Here is a 17,566-nt window from a genome sequence, read left to right as displayed (position 1 = left end):
TAATTGTGTACTGTTTGGAATATAAGAAACCATGATCTCTTAGATAAAATTTTCTCTTTTATTGGTAGGTTCTTATTTTGGATCTCTTATTTTTGAAAATATTGTTTTTTAAAATTTTAAAATGTTAAATAGAATAAAAGGTATAAATGTGTAAACATTTTAGATTTTATAAAATTAGAAAATATTGTATTTTAATTAATTTTCAAACATAGAAAACAGAATAAAAACATTAATACACATTAGTGCAATTCATAAATGGGGAAAATGATTAATTGCAATTTAGAAGTACAATTAATCATTCATGGCCAAATAAAATCAAATTTGTCAAGCATACCAAAGGATATTACTACAAGATAAATAGAACAAGAACAATGTACTCTTAAATTATACAATCATGTTGCCATCGATTATTTTTTAGCTAGGAAAAGCCAAGCATGCAGAAAAATCAAACAGCGACCAATCAGACCCGAGATTAAAATGTGACCAAGCCAAGCCTGCAGCAAAAACAAACGGTGACCAAGACAAGCCTGCAACAAAATTAAACAGTGACCAATCCAAGCCAGCAGCAAAATAAACCAATAACATCATACTTGAAGAGGAACATATATGCAAAAGAAGAAAACAAGAGTACCTTAAAGTGTATGGCTCCTTCTTTGTTGTTATCAGAATTTCTTCCATCTTCTTCATCCTCTAAGTCGCTCTATGTGAAATCCAACTTAAGAAAATGTACAAGAGGAACAGATATGAACCAGAAGCTAAGCAAACAAAAAAGGAGCAAGAGGTGTGAAAGTCCCTCTACCAATTTGTTAAGCCTTATACAGAGCTCAACGAAACAAGTTTAGTAGTAAGTAACAAATAAACCAACCTTAATTCTGATTCGTCACTCATTAACTCCTTTGTTCATTTGTTTGAATCAGCTGTTGAAAACCTGAAATCACAGAACAAGTTGAAGACACCATATGTACCTTTTATATTATAGTCACCACACAGCCTGCAAGAAAATATAAACCAGAGTGTTAGAGAAGTTTTTTGAACAAGTTGGTAATCATAGGGAACGTAAACAAATTAAAATGAAAATCACCAGTATCGAAATCAAGGCACTTAATTCACAGTTTCTATAATCTTTAGAAGGTGAGAAACACATTACGTGCAAAGCATTGTGGCTGTATGTATACGGTATACCAAACAAGACAATAAACACAAAGATGAAATAAATGGATTGTGCGTGAAGATGGTTGAGGCACAACCTTAGATAAATTGAGGCACAGCCTTAGACAAATTGCAACTCCCTAAACGAGAAATCAACATAGTTGAGGCACAACCTTAGATAAATTGAGCAATTGCTCGCCCTGAGGCAAAACATAAAATCTAATATTTATGTAATCTAATTTACACGGTGAAACAAACTTCAACAAGAGCAACAAAAGAAACCATCATCATGGCAAAGGCTTCACCGGCATCAAATGATGGTGCTCCCCACTGGTATGGCCATGGAACTCTTATCATATGATTCAATCTCCTCCAACTCAGTCACCTCCGATTCCAATTGATTCAATCTCCTCTCGTTTCCAATCGATTGTGAGACGGCTCTTTTCCGATTGTAAAATCGGAGAGATTCGAGAGAGAGTGAGAGGGGAAGAAACGATGATTCAATCTATCGCGATTGGCCTCCGCAGTCAATCTCCTCCGCTATGCATCTCCTCCGACCCAGTCTCCTCTGATTCAAGTATCCTTCGATTCCAAACCCTTCTTCTGATTCCAAATTTCTTCGTTGTATTCAATCGCAGAGAAAGAGAGAGAGGAAAACAAATCGAGTGTAGAGAATTTTTTTTTTCTTTTGTATTATTTAGTTCGACCAACAAGATTAAGACACGTAGCGTCTCTTAGAACATAAAGCGGTATACTATATAAGGGGTTCCCTTAAGTTTTTTTTTTACTTCTGATTTATTTTTTTGATTCAAAATCCTTAAAACTCCACTAAGAGCTTACCGATAAACTTGCTCTAAGAACCTACAATACAAAAAGAGGAGTAGAACATTATCACTTACGGCTGGAACACTCAAAACCAAGTAACTAAAAGAGATTCCTCATGAAGACCAATCCTTTACGCTCTTGTCAGCAGATCAAGGCGACAGCGATAAATAATAACTAATGTTTTTATAATAAAAAAATATACACTTAACATTGCTACCACAAACTAGGTGATATCGCCATATAGATCAACATCAAAACTACAGTATATTATAACTTAACATTGTTACCAAAACAAAAACTACGTGATGTCGACATACATCTAACTTCCTAATCTTTTCATGGTTCGTGTAAGTTATAGCAATATCCTCTAGGAAACAACAGGTAGTAGTAGTAGTCGTCGTAGTCTCTTTAACAAAAAAGAACAACAGGTAGTCTCTTTAACAAAAACAAAACAACAGGTAGTCTCGTTCTCTAAGAAAGAAACGGCAAAAGAAGAAGCTCCATCGCCTGCAACTGAAGGAAGAGACTGACACGCGTCCACAAGGCTTCGTTCTCGTCACTTCGTCTTTGTCCTCTTGCTTTCCCGCTCTGCCCTGATAAGGAAGCCTAAGCCTCTCAATCTCATATTAACCGTTTTCTTTCTTCCAGCTCGTTTAATGGCGAAATCGTTCGATCACACCACACACTAAAAAAATTCGCATGACGTTCCTTCGCAATTGGGTTCGACGGAGACTTCGTACTCTGTTGCTCCCTTTTTCTCGGGATGAACCTGACCTTCAAGTCGAATTAGGGTTTACTGATACTCTCATCACCGTTCGGAATTTTCGATTCGATGTTTCTCAGCTTAATCATCTCCTCGATGGATCGAATTATCCATTCGAGAAATTCACTGTCGACCACTTGGTTATTCAGTTTTCCGTTTGGTCAGCTCCGGCGGTTAAAATCGAAATTCGCGGTGTCAATGTCAAATTGTCCGCCAGGTAACTTAATCCCACTGCTCAATTGTTGTTTTTGTAAAATTGCGTTTCGGATTCTATAGTTCGTTAGGGTTTCATCGGATTCTGCGTTTTTTTTAATTAAAGAGGAACGGAGGAAGGAAGCTCGAGGAGGAAGCGAGCATTAAGTGATACAGTAGCAAACGAGATAAAGAAAGTTCTATCGTCTATTGATCCCGAGGTAATCTAACTAATCTTCATTAACGCTGGGATTGATTTGGTTGTTGATCTTATTTGTGTTTGGGTGTAATGCCAATTGCAGGGATGTGTCTTACATGACATTTTGGAGAAGATGCTGGGTCGTAGCACTTCTCAGATAAGTAAGCTCAAGACTTCTTTCTCGAATCTTCTTCTCAGGCATTTACGTATCGAGATACATGGGATTAATGTTCAATTTTGTTTACCGGGTTCAAGTGACTTGAGTTGTGTTCTGGAAATCCATGAGTTGAGGAGTGATTCTGAGAATTTGGGGAATCTTGGTTTAGTTAGGAGTTCAGCTGCTGCAGTTTTGTTTCCTTTGAGACGTAGTTCGTCGACACTGAGTTGCGACAGTTTTAAGATTGGATATAAGCGGAATAACGATAGCGTGGAACTTTGTGCATTTGACAGCCTTTTCATGCTGATTACGCTGCATAATCTTCAACTTGTTGATCTGATTGTCCGCATTCCAGAGTTAAGCTTTTCGTTTAGACCCACTGATCTTCCGGTTTTAATGGGACTGGCAAATTTATCATCCAAAGATAGCAATTCTGTCAGAGATGGACGTCGTCTTTGGAAAGTAGCTGCTCGCAGAACTGGCTTGATGATTTCACCTCACACTTTTCAGAATGTAGTTAGTGCTGTTATCCTCTGGCTGCGATACGTGAATGCTTACGAGTATTTGCTATCTTTAGCTGGGTACTCCAGGAAAATCCCAGAGAAATCATTGCTTTGGAAATTTTCAGAAAACAAAAGACATTTTGGAACTGCAAGACGTAAATGGGAGATGATATGTAATATTGAGAAAGAACTCCCTGCCGAAGCTATTGCACGGGCGCGGAGAGTAGCCAGATACAGAACACGTCTGAATTCTCAGAATGTTGATGATATTTATGAGGAATCTTCCCCTTACGGCCACTTCAATTGTTTGTCTAAGATCACATGGGTTTTAGCTTATATCTGGAGACTTATAAGTAGAACGTTCTTGTCTGTAGCCTGCTGTCTCTGGTTAAACAAACTGCTGACCCAAGAACTACAAACTGATAGGAACAATGAAGATGATTCCGAGCGGCTATCCCTTGATTTTCATGCAGTTGTAAATCTTGGGAAACTTTCAGTCTCAGTTTATCCAGAGAAAATGATTTCAAATTTTATGACAACAAAAGACGGGACTGAACACATGGACTCAAACGTTGTCATGCTTTGCCTTTCGGTTGATGAGTTTTTGGTAATGTCTAATGTTGGCTGTTTTACTCAGTGTTTGTCTGCTTCCTGTAGGAAACTGAAGGTTGAGTCCTCTAGTTTTAATAATGCCAGTCGTTTCATGAAATCTACGAAAGATCCCAGTAGTTCTTCTGAAGGAAATAAGAAGCACATGCGTGAAGATGTGAGAATTGTTCTAGACATGGACCCAGCACAGCGCATAACCGGAACAGTTAACAATGATGGCAATGATCAACATGAAGGTATTCTGCGTCTACAGAATCTTTTAAGAGAAATGTGGTTGAACTGGAACAGCAATTGCTTGAAGTTGGATAACAGTACTTTTACAATTTCTGATAACCCTTGTCTACTCGTTGATATTAATAGCTGCATGGCATATGAGGATGTTGGTAACCAAGATTCCGAGTTCTGGAAATGCAGCGTGGTATTGGGAAAGATGGATATTGTTTTAGAATATTCATCGTTATTTTCAATGGCTTTGCTAATTTGGCAGACTGAATGGGCCCAGAATATAGACGAATATACTGGAGGGGTGCATTCTAGTTCTTTAGTAACTGGTGGGGTTGATCCTGAAATGGCTAGTTATGACGCATATGGGATCTACAGAGGCAATATTGAACTGTCTTTGCATAGAGTTCATCCAGAGAGACAGATTCAGGTTGGCATACATGTTGGTGGCCCCCAGGTCAAACTGTTAGTTGAGAAGGCTAAACAAGTGGATAATTTGGTTGGGAAGAAAGATCTTCTATTATTTGATTTCCATGATATTGAGTTTGTTGTCTGGCCGACTTCAAAATCTGACTTAGCGCCATTAAGGATGTTTCAAGGGCCTGATAACTCAAGAACAGATAGGCCTTTGCTTCAGGAGGTGGGGCTGAGTGAAACGGTGGTTCCAAGTTATGAAAAATATGTTTCTCAAGGATGGAACTCGCTGTCCTCACACCTAGGGTTTTCTGGTGTTGATTGTTCTTTCTGCAAAATGGCAGAAAAGAACTGGAGTCAAGTTTTTGTACTGAGACCCGTAACTATCTGCTTTTCATCCTTAAGGTGTGGGATTTCTTCTTATATCAGATTAATTTCTTTTAATTATTGGGTAACTGATTGCCTTTTTTATTTCTTTTTCTTGACATCAGTTAATTGCCTTATATTGCTACATATGTGTTATACTAAGCTAAACATTGTTTTCGTTCTAATGTCATATGCGAACTGTTCGACCCCATAATTTATCGCTGAAGATTGATTCTTAGCTGCATCTCCTTCCCAACTTATAGGACTGATCTTAGGTGATTCGTTGAACTAGTTAGTGTATGTCCATAAGATGTTTCCAAACTCCAGTGACGCTATATCATAGAAAGGAGACTTACTATTGTACCACTTACGTTTTGTGAAATTCCATATAATACTGAGAGAACTGCAATCTATTGCAGAGAGCATGTTTATTCCTTTAACGAAGCTATAACGGGTTTCTCAACTGGTTTGGATGTGTTGGTGCTGGGACTGACTATTGTATCAAAATCGGATAACCTAGATGCTTACTTTCAGGTAAGAGAGGCTTTCTTGGCAGTTTTCACTATTTATGTCTACAAATATGCGTAGTATTTTGAAAAATAGTTTCCTATGTCTCTTCTCGCTTCTTTGCTGATTGTATGAGTTAATATGTGTTTTGGTAAGCTAATCTAAACGTTCAGATACTCGGCAGCATGATTAACATGTCTCTTTTAAAATGTTTGCCTTTTGTCCTTGCTTACATGATTTCATGGCATTAATCTTTGTCAGTGGAATACTTGACTATAGATTCTCCATAGTAAAGTACTCTTCTATCCCAAGTAATTAAATTTTAGATATAGAGTTGTTGCTAACCGATATTATCAAGATGCCTAAAGGATTTCTATTTATGATGATAGAAAAGATGCGGATTTCCTTAAGTACTTATGAGTTCCTCATTCTAAATGACCATTTCCTTGTGCTTTTTATAGTTTAAGATCTGAGCCTAACATATGAATAGCATTAAGATCCTAATTTACCTTTTAGGTTATGCACAAACATTCAAGTAAGTTTTCTTATTTTGTACCAGATGCTTCTAAGCTTAGTTACTGGGCTTTCACATGGTTTGAGGGGCTTAGGCTCTGCGGGTCATTCATTGGGGCAAGAATTTCTCAGGTCTGATGCAGTGAATGTGGAACATGAGACCGAAAGGAATTTCTGCAGAACTCCTTTTGTAGTTAAAGCGAGCATTAAGCTGAAGGATATAGATGTGATATTTGATGTTCCTGCAGTAGATGACAAATTTGAGAAGCTAATGGAGCTAGATAATTCTAAAATCTGGTCATCTGTCCAGGAAGCATGCGTTGAATTATCTTGTGAAGAAGATAAGTTTTTAGTCAATGTTGATTTGTGTGAACTCCGATCAATTCTCTTCAGATATAAGGGTAATATATGGAAGAGTTCTGGCAACTTTATCACAGAATCTTTGCTGTTCAGGTCACATGATATTTTGTTTGAAGCATGTCTTTCTAGTTGCCTATTGAGTGTGTTTATGGATTGTTTAAGTCCATCAGCACTAGGGGACGTCAGTTGTATGGCTGGTGATTCTACAGGAAATGCATCAACCGCAAATGAACCTTCTAGAAACAATGTTCAGGTTCAGAGAGAAGCGAGCACGTCAGACTCTGCTTCAATCTCTTTACCATCCAACTTGACCCGTTGGATACACGTCACTTTAGCATTGACCGACTTACTTGTAGTTAGAGGCTCAACAAAAAATGTTTTGGTGGAAATCCGTCGGTCAAGTAAGTTTGTAGCATCGGTATCTATTGGGAGAAAATTTCAGTCACTCTCCTGTATTGTTGAGGTAAATAATAAACACTACTAGCTTTATATACATATTGACTAGCTCTATATCGTGTGTGAAGTAACTCGTGATGTTGCTGGCAGGGTGGTCTTTTTGTCCTTGAACCAAAGGCCTTGATAGGGTTAATTCATGGTTACTCCACGTACCTTTATTTCATTTCGAGTAAGGTGTCAGTGATTCAGAATGCTGCACCAAGTCTTGAGAAATTCGAAGCTAATTCAGGTGTCAGTGAAATTAGTATTCCCTCTCAACAAGAAAACTGGTTCCCCGTAGAAGCATCTTCTATAGATGTCACCCAGTTTGCACTGGGATTTGTCTGTGATGATGAATATGGTAAGTCGTACTATCTTTTTCCACCTGCACAACATTTTTGCTACATAAATTCATAATTGGCGTTTGGAAGAAGAAATTATAATTGCTTTATTTTGCAGGAGGTATAAGGGAAATTGTTCTGGAGATCACTCTCCACAGTTCCCTTGATTCGTCAAGCGGAGAACAGAAGTTCCTTTGTGAGGTTTCTCGGCTATCAGTTCTTTCTAAGATTCTTGAGAGCGTGGAAAGGGACATAGATATCACGCAATTTTCTTCTCCAGCATTTAGTGAATCTTCTTCTTCTCTGTCTGGTGCTCCTCTTGAAACATCATTTCAGCAAAACGATGTAATCAGTTCAGGTGGTAGCACAAGTGTTTCAGCAGATTTTGGTTCTCAAAGAGAATTTTCTGCAAACAGCAATTTACAGGAAGAATTTCACTCTCGTAATAAAAACTATATTTTGGAAGACCTACGTGCCTCTGCGTCTGTGAAGAAGCGAGAAAATACCGGTCACCAGTTTAGTCAGGCATGGGTCGGCGGTTGTTCTGTTCTGGGATTCGATATTTCCATTTCTCTGTCAGAATTGCAGGTTGGTATAGTTATCATGTTTGCAACACATATGTAAACGGTTTTCAAATTCGCCTTATGTCTACACATTTACTATAGTTGCAAATAGTTATGATTGTTGGCCTATTATGTGCTTTTATGTCAGATGGTACTTTCTATGCTTTCATCATTTGCTGCGTTACCTGGAGGAGAAAGCACACATGCTTCTTTAGAAAGGCCTTCTTCGTCCAACAGCGAATCTGAAAGAAGTTTTGAGTCTGTAGTTCCCGATGGTACGTAGGTATATTAATATTTTAGCTTAAAACTTGTGATCCTTCTTCTAATGAAAAATTGATATATGTATAGGAGCCATTGTTGCTATTCAAGATACAAACCAACATATGTTCTTCTCAGTGGAAGAAAGGGGGGACAAGTGTGTTGTGACTGGTACCCTTCATTATTCTCTTGTCGGAGAAAGAGCTCTTTTCAGGGTATGTACATACAGTATTAGAACAACAAGAACAGAGAAAGTAAATAGTATTCTTTAGTTTTCAGAATAAAATCAGGCCAGCTACCTTTTTGTCTTGACCCTGCTTTTTACTGAGATGGTATCCCTAAAACTTGAGTTCAATGTGCAGGTCAGCTACCACCGCCATCAAGGATGGAATTCATCTACCTTATGGTTTTCCTTGACGTCTTTGTATGCTAAAAACAATAAAGGAGAACCATTACGGTTAAACTATCATTCAAGCTCAGACCTTGTGAACGTCTCTGGACTTTACGACAATGCACCAGCACTCTTTCGAGCATCTTTTGACGAATCTGAAAATTATAAGGGTGACATTGACTGGGAGACCTACCGTAAATTGGTCAAAGATAGATTTTACCTTGTCAACAAGAAGAGTGATTCAGCTGTTGCATTTATTGATGGTTTTCCAGAATTTGTCCGGAAGCCAGGAAGTCCATTCAAGTTTAAAGTGTTTAGTGAAAGTTTGGCGACTCGGAATATTACACCTGCGGTTTCCTCTGAGATCCATGAGTCTGAAACGCAATCCATGGTGGACTCTTTCCCCCCTTCTATTACCATCACAATTGATGGGCTATCTCTGACCATTGTCCATGAACTCTCAGAAACAAGGGACAGATTTCCCCTTTTTCGTGGTTCAATCAATATCACTCAGCTCACTGTACAAATGCTATCTTCTAAGGCCAGGATTATGAGCACATTAAACATACTAGTGCTGTACTTTGATGCTCAAACAAACCAATGGTAAGAAAATTTCTTTCCCTGGGTTCTTAAGATGTGTATGCTATCCCTGATTATGCATTTTTCTCGCCTATATAGAATTCCATCCAGCAACTGTTTATTTTTTCTTCCTATTACTCTGGTGGAATAGGCGAGAATTAATTCATCCAGTTGAAGTTAGTGCCTTCTACCGTTCAACTTTTCAGACTAAGGATCTTAGAAATACTATGCACAAAGTACCTACCCATATTTATTGCAGAGTTGGAAGGGTACGTAAAGTTTTTTAATTAATTGTTCATGAAGTCTTAGGGCTATATAACTCGTACTCGTTGCATATTTTTCCCTCGCATGTGCAGTTGGAGTTCTTTGTAACGGAGCTGTCGTTGGATATGCTCCTTTTTGTGCTTGGAAAACTGGAGGTTGCTGGTCCATTTTCTGTGAAAACATCCTCTATTCTTTCCAATTGTTGCAAGGTTATCATTTCCTTGATTTCTGTTCAATGGTTTTATAATTTTCATGCTTTTTTCTGTGATATTACACCTCTACTATTACGAAAACATGATTTTTTTTTTTTGGCTTTTTCAGGTAGAAAACCTCTCTGGCCTTGACCTTATTTGCCGTTTCAATGAGAAGCAGACTGCCACAGTTGGTAGGAAGCAGACTGCTTCGATTTTTCTTCGGTAACTTCGTGGTCCCTTAATGCCTTGTTTTATTCTGCAACAAGAAGATGCATGTGTTCATGCTTCGAGATGAATGCTGGCAGTCTTTGGCACTCTATTGAGTAGATTGCTAAAATAGTTTTATTTCCTATGTTCCCGATTAGTATATTGCATACTTCTTTTTACCCATAAGGTGCACAACAAAAAGTACTAAAGTAAGAATAATCCTTTGAATTAATTGAGAATGGAGAAAGACGTTCACTACTGTCTAGTTAATTTGCATATAAAAGTAGGTGGCAGATCCTTAATAATGTGTAATATCTTTTAAAGGCATTCAATGAACAATCAACCAGAAGCTTCTCCAGTGGCTGCGGTCCAGCTATCTTCTGGAAAGTTCCTAACCTCTTCCATCAACGTTTCTTTGTTAGAAGCAAGAACACTAGCTTGGAGAACAAGGATAGTATCACTTCTAGGTACTTTGACTTCAAACCTTCTATATGTTCATGCATTCACCACCTGAATAAGCATATGTTGTAGCTACTGCTGAATTTTATATGTTTTATAGATTCGAGGAGTCATCCTGGACCGTTTGTTGTTGTTGATATTAAGAAGGGATTTGAGGTATGTCATAGCTGATTCTCAAGGTTTTCTCTAATATCATCAAGTATCGACCAGTGGGCTTGACGATGCAACTTTTGCCTTAACTTTTTGCATTTGTTACACCTCGTAGGATGGTTTATCAATCTCAGTTTCTCCTTTGACAAGGATTCATAATGAGACCAGTCTTCCAATGGAGATACGTTTTCAACGATCTAAACAGAAGAGAGACGAGTTTGCTTCTGTACCTCTGAAGCCTGGTGGTTCAATTGATGATTCAGTCGGAGCATTTAATGCCATAAGCTTATCAGGAGATTTGAAGAAGGCGTTGACATCCTTAGCTGTTGGTATGTTTGGATAGAGGCTTTTGGTTTCTTACAATATTCATAACTTGAAACTTTCGAGAAATGTTGAAATTGCCCCTCATCACGATAACGTATGCAACTAGGTTTCCATCTGTTTGTCTTTTTTCGTATATAATGACTGTAAGTCCCAGTATTTCTCTACATTAGTTCTAGGGATAATATCAATAGTGTAGTTTCTCTTAACGTACAAGGATGATCAACCACAGTTAAATATTCTTACTTTCTTATTGGTGTACTGATTGATTTCGCGAACTAAATGGCAGGTAATTTCTCACTGTCGTTTAGACCTGAATCTTTGGAAACTTTGTTTGAGGGTGAGAAGTCACTGGCAAGTGAATGGTCAGAAGAGCTTGAAGGAGGCAAGGCGGTACGCCTAACAGGAATCTTCGATAAATTAAGTTACGGAGTTAAAAGGGCATTATCTATCGAATCAGTGAAGGTCTCCTTGACTACTACATATTGCTCTGTCACATCTAAAAGTCAGTGTGTTGGTAAAGTGCATTTTCTGATCCATTGCATTCGGAGGGAAGTACCGATCATACGGCCTGATGCATCCTCTGATGTGCTTGAGAAACAGAAAGCATGTATTGCATTGCGAGAGCAGAAGGAAATATTTCTTTTGCCCACCGTGCAGGTGTCCAACCTTTTGTCCTCCGAAGCAGCCATTTTCTTGACAGAGACTGGTAATTGCAGAAAAGTATGTTCTTTTTGGTGACCTGTATTTCTGCCTTTACATTTTTACTCTCGCTTGCAGATCAGTTCACCTCGATGGAGAGACACAACATTGGCAAGCATGCAACTATACAGAGTGGGAAAACTATGGATTTCTATGCTAATCCTGACATGATATACTTTAGAGTTACGCTCACTACTTCCCAAGCGAGTTGCAAACCAGTCAATAGTGGTCAGTGGGTTAAGAAGTTACAGAAGCAGAAGAATAATGCAGAATGTTTGGATGTTGATCTTGATTTTTCGGGTGGAAAATATTGTGCTTCCTTGAGATTGTCTCTAGGGAAAAGAGGCATACTGGAGGTCGTGCTTTGATCTTGAAATTTATTTCCTTCCTGGTTGCCTTTTCTTATTAAAACTCTTTCTGGTTGGCGCAGGCAGCTGTTTTCACATCGTACATTCTTAAAAACGACTCAGAATGCACCTTGTTCTTCTTTCCTCCTGATCAAAAGCCTCTATCCAGGTACATTACAAGTATATAAAATCCTTAAAGTTGGTAATGGCTATTTACATTTGAAGTAAACAATGCAGGGAAGATATGGAGAAACTTGATCACATTGTCCCCCCTGAGTTTGGATTGTATTTGCCCCCAAAGTCACAGGGGTCGTGGTTTTTAAGGTATGCTATCCGTGCTCAGTAAATAGATATTTTCACCCTATATATTTTTTAAATAAATTAAACACATCTTGTTTGGCCAGATCTCGCAAGGTTTCTGTCATATTGGCTGATGGTCATGGGGCAACTGAAGCAGTGTTGGATCTGGATGCTTTATCAGGACTTACAGAAATTAGTTTGGGAACAAAAAATGAGTCTGGGTTTCAGTTTATTACAAGGTTTGGGTTGTCAGTTAGATCAATCTCAAGTAAAATGCTTGTTCCATCACGGATTGTGACTTTTGTTCCGAGACATCTTGTAATCAATGAATCAGAAGAGACCATCAACATCCGCCAACGCTATTTTCAGGTACGTTTTGTGTCCCTATCTATTTATTTACTTCTATCAGGGACATGATTTATTTACTTTTCTTTCTATCACTTCTCTTTCTTTCTGGGAAGGATGACTCTGTAGGCGTAATTACCATCAAAAGTAAGCAGAGAGCAGCCTTAGTATTGCAGGAAGAAACTACCCAGAAGAAAGAACTCAATCTGTTCGAAAATTTTATCAGAAAACACGGAAGTGACAATGCAAATCCGTTGATATTCATTCAGTTTCGGTTGAACAAAGCAAACTGGAATTGGTCAGGCCCATTATGCATCACTTCAATTGGATGTTTTTTCCTTAAGTTCAGAAAGCAGTCAGGTGAAGCAGGCAGAGGTGCAATTGAATTTGCATCTGTTAATGTGACGGAAGAAGGTTCAACTCTTGCTGTGCACTTCCAAAAACCACCAAAGACTCCACCACCATATCGAATTGAGAATTTCTTGCATTCTGCATCTCTCACGTACTACCAAAAGGTTCGTCATCTTCTACTGATTGTCATCGCTACATTTGTGTTTTTGAATTTCTGTGCATCATTCACGGCTTGTTTCTTAACAATCGCAGGATTCACCAGAGATTGAAGTACTTGGACCTAGAAGTGGGGCTGATTATGCATGGGATGATATGACCCTTCCTCACAAGCTTGTAGTTATAGTAGATGGTAATAGTTGGCTTCCCACAATGTTCCTGCCTAAAAACCATCAGCCTTTTAGATCTACTAGGAACATCAAAATTCGACAGTTTATTCCATGTTATCTATCTAATGAGCACGCATAAGTATCTTATTGACCAAAAAGCTGGAACTTTATTTTTGCAGGCATGATACCTCTGCGCGAAGTCAGCTTAGATAAGGTCCGTCCATGGAAACCCCTTTTCAAGGCAACTCAGCACAGAAGCATAGCCTCACACTTAATGATGAAAAAAAAGACCAAAGGCCATAAAACGGTTGACGAGGAATTGAGTAGCATACCGATGGTAAAGGTCGGATATGAAGTCTATGCAGATGGTCTGACTCGAGTCATTCGCATTTGTGAAGTTTCAGAAAGCCTTAAAGGAGACTCAGTATTCCATTCTCGTTCGAAAATTCAATTCCGAGTAACCCATTTAGGAATTCACTTACTTGAAAAAGTGAAGCAAGTAAGTCTGTATTGTACTTCCTCAAATTCAATTCCGAATAACCCATATTTGTATTATATCCAGCATTTGTTTGCATCAAGCAATTTTTTTTTTGGCCTCCTAAACTTGATTTTGCGTTAAAATATTTATGTAGAATGCAGAGGAGAAAACCGTCGTCTCTTATTCTCCGATCCTAGTGGCAAGACTTGACAATGTTGGTCTACATTCCATGTTCACTGACCAACAGAACTTTAACCAATTATGTATAGAGGTATTCTTTTTATGACGTGCAAAAGGTTGGCTTGGCTTTCTGGTTGTAGAAATAAGACAGGAATTTTGTCTCTGGATGCTGCAGGCTCTGAATGTCGATTACAAATGGGAAGGCGCGCCCTTTGCAGCCATGCTTCGTCAGCATCAATCAAGGTCAAGTGACGCAAATGATTGTCTATTCAAAGTTGTTTTCGTTCTAGTATCAAGTGGTTCCAGTGTCACACAAGTCAAGCACTCCTCAATAATCTTACAGGTACCAGGCAATTACTGTGTCACTCTTCTCAAAATTCTCCGTACCCTTTTCTCCTAACACTGTCTAAAATAATGAGCAGAGATATTTAAAAGAGAGAGTCAGCTTCTGAGTCTTTATGTATTGATTTTATTGGCAACTATGCCTGCTTATGCTATTGGATATAATATTCTTACGTCGTATGATGCAGCCAGTCAATTTGAACCTAGATGAAGAGACTTTAATGAGAATTGTGGCATTTTGGAGATCATCTCTCAGTACAAATACGCAAAGTAGCCAATATTATTTTGATCATTTTGAAATTCACCCAATTAAGGTTTGCTCTATCATTTGCACTAATTTCCTTCTTTTTCAAATTCTACTCTATGTTGTGTTTAAATTAGTAAATCACTATTTCTCTTCTTTTCAATTAGATTACTGCCAATTTTCTTCCTGGGAGTTCATATTCGAGCTATAATTCATCTCAAGAAACTCTGAGGTCATTGCTGCATAGTGTGGTTAAGGTATGGGAATCAGAATTTCGTTTCATTTTCTTAAATTTGCTGTTTTGCGTATACATGCACATCATTTCTTATGAGCTAATGCTTGTCTGGTACTTCGTTTTCTGTAGGTTCCAGAGATTAAAAATATGGTTGTAGAGCTAAATGGTGTACTGGTCACTCATGCTTTGATAACAGTGCGTGAACTACTTCTCCGATGTGTAAAACATTACTCATGGTACCATCTTTTGCTTTTATGCTAAAAGTTCCAAGTAAGCTGCCTTCTGTTTTTAGATATTATGAACTTGCATAATTGCTCCCTAGGTATGCAATGAGAGCAATCTACATTGCAAAGGGCAGTCCGTTGCTTCCGCCAGCTTTTGCATCCATGTTCGATGATTTTGCATCATCCTCTCTTGATGCCTTTTTTGATCCTTCTCGAGGCTTGGTCAATGTCCCTGGTTTGACAGTGGGTAAGTGATGGATATTATTCTGTATGGATCAAGTCCCAGTTGAGTTGGGATTATAATTCGCTTATATCTGTTGTAGGCACCTTCAAACTCCTCAGCAAATTTATAGACAACAAAGGATTGTCAGGGACAAGACGTTACTTTGGCGATCTTGGGAAAACTGTAAGTACCGTGTAGTATATCACTGTGAAATTCCTAGTTTATTCATTCAACCTCTTATGCAAATACCATTGCAGCTAAGAACAGCTGGATCCAATGTCATCTTTGCTGCTCTCACTGAAATCTCCGACTCTGTTCTGAGAGGTGCAGAAATGAAAGGTGTTGACGGACTGGTGAGGACTCATCTATCTACTTATGATCCGTTAGGCTGAAATTTCATTACCACAATGGTTTTAAAAATATATATATTTTTTCTCTCTTCTGGCAGGTTAGCGGTTTCCACCATGGAATCCTTAAATTGGCAATGGAACCTTCGGTGATAGGAACAGCTTTGATGGAAGGTGGACCTGATAGAACAATTAAGCTTGATCGTAATCCCGGTATTGATGAGGTGATATTTCCTTTCTTGTCTTGTCTTGTACTTTCAAATTAAATATTTGCATTAGAGTAGAGTAGAGTAACTGAGAAAATTCTGACGCATAGAACTTCTTAAATTCTGACATCCCTCTGAATTTTTCTCTATATAACTGAGGGATGTGACGGCTTCCTTATCCTTGTAAAACCTAGGAAAAATAAGCTTCCGGTCACATCTACTAATATCTTCAATTTCTTAGAACTATTGTGACAGATTCTTTCAAGATTTAGTTGTGTATGCTCATATTAACTCCTTGCAGTTATACATCGAAGGATACCTTCAAGCTATGTTGGATACAACGTATAGACAAGAGTATCTCAGAGTCAAAGTCATTGACGATCAGGTAAACAAATTGCCAAAACAATATTTTTCTAACTTAGTTTTGCTATGCAATTCCAAGAAAGGACGTAAACGGTATCATAATTTATCTAAAACATATTCATACCAACCAAAAATCATGAACCCCATATTTCCGTGACTGACCAAACATGTTCACTTATAGGTTTTCCTGAAAAACCTCCCACCAAGCAATTCTCTCATAGATGAGATGATAGACCGTGTTAAAGAATTTCTCGAAAGCAGGGGATTACTCAAAGGAGATCCCTCAAGCTCTCGTCCTCGTCGCCGTCTCCATGGAGACAAGGTTTATTCAAATCCCTTTTCTCTGCATAAGCATAAATTCGACTTGGGGGTGTTTGGTTGATAATAATTCCATTCCATTAGCAATATGATATCTGAGTTTGATTTTGATGGACCCTGAGCCATGTGAATTTATATCTCTATATGATCAGGAATGGAAGATCGGACCAACGTTGATGACATTGTGTGAACATCTATTCGTCAGCTTTGCAATTCGCATACTGAAACAGCACGCCACCAAGGCCATTACAGGTCTTAGGCCAAAGAAAGAAGAAGCAGATGCTGAGACTAGTGACACTGGTTCCAGTAGTGCAATTGTACCGGTAATGAATGAACAGAAGAAGAAGAAAATGAAGTTCATGTGGAAAGCAGGTATTGGGAATTTTGTGGCTTCAGGTATCGTAGCTTACATCGACGGACGTTTGTGCCGACAAATTCCTAATCCAATAGCTCGCCGGATTGTGAGTGGGTTTTTGTTAAGTTTCCTCGATAAAAGCAGTGAACAATAATCACTTCCCTCTGTAATTGTAAATATTCTTCGACAGTAGAACCATTATTATTACTATATAAATAAAAGCAATAAAAATCTCCGTACGTTTTCCTCTTCTCTGCATCAGTCACCTCTTCGACATTGTATTTTTGCGGGTCTGATTTTAGTTTTATGTCTTAACTACTAAATTAGTCGAACCGTTGAAGACATGACAAAACTCTCAAGCTTCATTGTTCTGCTTCTGAACACACAATTACGCGACTTAACATTGGACGATGACACTGCTTTCGTTTCGTCGGAAACGCAAAGGTACAGTATATGGGGGTTTTAAACTTGGCCCCTAAGCGAACACATATAATTGGTCGATTAGAATATATATTTTTTTCAAACAATCATTTATTTTGGTTTTAGTTAATAAGTATTAAAGAAAGGAAATATGTGGCGATGTCAAAAAACCACATTATATAAGTATAGGGATCTGTTTTGCAAATACTTTAATCCTAGTCTTCTTATATTTCCTTTTTCCTAGATACATTGACATTCCATCTCAAATTTGGAAAACTTTTCTCTATATAATCAACTAGTAGTCTCATCTTCCCACATT

At 38.2% G+C, this 17,566-nt stretch overlaps 1 protein-coding gene and 1 long non-coding RNA gene across 10 annotated transcripts; one reads left to right on the top strand and one right to left on the bottom strand.

Moving 5' to 3' along the window:
- Positions 1-256: 256 nt before the first annotated feature.
- Positions 257-1,997, bottom strand: LOC147938849 (uncharacterized). 8 transcript variants are annotated; one of them, XR_015567393.1, is made up of 5 exons: positions 1,432-1,881; positions 1,248-1,349; positions 866-991; positions 632-755; positions 257-494 (listed from the first exon to the last, which is right to left on the bottom strand). It is a non-coding gene; the product is annotated as an uncharacterized LOC147938849 (long non-coding RNA). The 8 variants fall into 8 exon arrangements; XR_015567394.1 differs by having other exon boundaries at positions 257-527; positions 632-715; positions 1,432-1,818; XR_015567396.1 differs by having other exon boundaries at positions 257-527; positions 632-715; positions 1,455-1,818.
- Positions 1,998-2,447: 450 nt separating this feature from the next.
- On the top strand, positions 2,448-17,075 carry LOC104715511 (uncharacterized). Of its 2 annotated transcripts, XM_087467812.1 has the most exons (36): positions 2,448-2,954; positions 3,057-3,150; positions 3,232-5,438; positions 5,819-5,933; positions 6,466-7,242; positions 7,326-7,575; positions 7,674-8,143; positions 8,267-8,393; positions 8,467-8,591; positions 8,739-9,370; positions 9,498-9,615; positions 9,703-9,819; positions 9,932-10,026; positions 10,336-10,478; positions 10,571-10,626; positions 10,736-10,949; positions 11,231-11,650; positions 11,722-11,999; positions 12,074-12,159; positions 12,228-12,314; positions 12,395-12,659; positions 12,752-13,150; positions 13,239-13,335; positions 13,492-13,811; positions 13,945-14,061; positions 14,146-14,313; positions 14,501-14,626; positions 14,724-14,813; positions 14,921-15,027; positions 15,114-15,262; positions 15,339-15,421; positions 15,496-15,591; positions 15,687-15,809; positions 16,093-16,176; positions 16,336-16,476; positions 16,625-17,075. In XM_087467812.1, the coding sequence occupies exons 1-36, from the start codon at positions 2,674-2,676 to the stop codon at positions 16,979-16,981; spliced, it is 9,414 nt and encodes a 3,137-aa protein (XP_087323938.1). In that variant the 5' UTR covers positions 2,448-2,673; the 3' UTR covers positions 16,982-17,075. The 2 variants fall into 2 exon arrangements, with proteins under 2 accessions (XP_087323938.1, XP_087323939.1); XM_087467813.1 differs by lacking the exons at positions 9,703-9,819; positions 9,932-10,026; positions 10,336-10,478; ... (20 more) ...; positions 16,336-16,476; positions 16,625-17,075 and having other exon boundaries at positions 9,446-9,526.
- The last annotated feature ends 491 nt before the right edge of the window (positions 17,076-17,566 follow it).

Source organism: Camelina sativa, chromosome 9 (assembly GCF_030686135.1).
Source record: "Camelina sativa cultivar CO46 ecotype springtype chromosome 9, ASM3068613v1".
Lineage (NCBI taxonomy): Eukaryota > Viridiplantae > Streptophyta > Magnoliopsida > Brassicales > Brassicaceae > Camelina > Camelina sativa.
This window is presented reverse-complemented; position numbering and strand designations above follow the sequence as displayed.